The sequence below is a fragment of the Galeopterus variegatus genome, unplaced genomic scaffold (assembly GCF_000696425.1).
Source record: "Galeopterus variegatus unplaced genomic scaffold, G_variegatus-3.0.2 Scaffold1041, whole genome shotgun sequence".
Classification (NCBI taxonomy): Eukaryota; Metazoa; Chordata; class Mammalia; order Dermoptera; family Cynocephalidae; genus Galeopterus; species Galeopterus variegatus.
The window spans coordinates 120312-122185 of NW_007727152.1; the positions used below are offsets into that span (position 1 = coordinate 120312).

General features: G+C 36.1%; 1 protein-coding gene across 1 annotated transcript in view; it reads right to left on the reverse strand.

Annotated features, from left to right (window-relative positions):
- Positions 1 to 1874, reverse strand: part of METTL25 (methyltransferase like 25) — a 124989-nt gene that overhangs the window by 97370 nt on the left and 25745 nt on the right. The window contains exon 3 of the mRNA XM_008574411.1: positions 335 to 441. Within this exon, the coding sequence (XP_008572633.1) occupies positions 335 to 441 (107 nt within the window). The remainder of the gene's footprint in view (positions 1 to 334; positions 442 to 1874) is intronic.

Consider the following 1874-nt stretch of genomic DNA (forward strand, 5'->3'; position numbering starts at 1 on the left):
AACACCTAGTGGGAAACAATTTTGCAGAATGTCATCTTCACAATGCTGCCTCAAGTTGTAGCGACAACATATCAAAGAGAATTATCCTTAACTTCTATTTACTCTGAAAGAGTGAAATTTGTGACAAAACGGTAACAGTCATATCTTATTTTTACTATAAACTTGTTATAATTACAGTACACTGGGAAATGAGAGTGTATGTTTAAAGATCTGATATTTAAAGGATGTTATTATTTAATACAATTTAAAGGCTAGATAATAATAGTAGAAAATGAAATTTGAATGATACCAAAAATGGCAATAATTTTAACATCTAAAAATTTTATATTCTTACCTGCTTTATTCCATAGTAATCAGCAATACTGCTGACCAGCGCTGACATTGCCTGAACTTCATGAGATTTTTTCATATTCATAAACTCAACTGGCTTCACATATGCACCTGAAAGAAAATAAAACAATTTTTTTTCCTGTTTATAAAATTTATTTAAAATTTGCTAAAAAAATTTTTTTTAGAAAATAAAACAAAATTAAAATACTGCTACTAAAGAAGCAAAACAATATGAATTGTCAGTGGATGTTCATGTTTTTTAAATTAAAATATGAAAATAATATAGGGGTTCTACTGTGGTCTCTGGATGATATGCGTCAAATTTGAATTAATACAATACATAAAAAGGTTAAATATAGAACACTATTATAAATGTTCCTTCGCACCAGCAATTAACTATAAAGGAAAAGACTGATAAATTGGACTACAAAAGCATTTTTTTCATCAAAAGACAACATTAAGAGAGTAAAAAGGCGAGCCACAAAGTGTAAGAAGATATTTTTAATACATATCTGCATAGAACTTATATCTAAGAATAAAACAAAACAAACTCCTACAAATAATTAAGAAAAAAAAAACCAATAGAAAAATGAGCAAAAAACCTGAATAGTCATTTCACTACCTGTCCTGCCCAATATAGTAGCAACTAACCACATGTAATCATTTAAACTTACATTAAAAATAACATAAATCGGGCCGGCCCGGTGGCACACTGCTACAGTGCGCTGCTTGGGAGCACAGCGGCGCTCCCGCTGACGGTTCAGATCCCACATGCAGACCGGTTCCCGCTCACTGGCTGAGCGAGGGGCGGGCGCAGCACCGAGGGTTGCGATCCCGTTGCCGGTCCCGGTCCGGTATGGGTGCGACACTGAGGGTTGTGGTCCACTGCCGGACACGAAAAAAAAAAAAAGACAAAAAAAAAAAAATAACATAAATCAAATAAAACTGCAAATTAAGTTTCTGAGCTGCACTAGCCACATGTGAAGTGCTCAACAGCTGCACGTAGCTAGTTTCTACTGCACTAAGCAGCACAGCTATAGAACATTTCCATCACTGCACAACATTCCACAGGATAACACTTTACAGCATATATCATATACTATTTGTTATAAAGTATATTAAAATGTCCAAAGAGCATATGACAAGGTAGTCAACATCTTCAGTCATGTGGGAATTGGGCAACGGGGAACTGTAATGCAGGGCTGGGGTGTTCATTATGTCATGAGTATTCACAATTGAGAATGCCTGGGAGTAGGCTTAATCCAGGACCATCACATGAGGAAATACCATCAACCAGGTATTTCCAGGTATAAGTGATGGTTACTCAGGGTCCTGTATATAGCAGCCAGAACCTTCTTGTAACGTACTTAGTGCACATTAGGACGTGGACTTTGTCAGAGAGGTTTGGATTCCAAATGGGCACAATGCCACTCAAGAGAAACTCTACAGGCCAGAAGAAAATGGGATGATACGTTCAAAATGTTAAAAGGAAAAAACTGCCAGCCAAGAATACTATACCCAGCAAGGCAATCCTTCAGAAATGA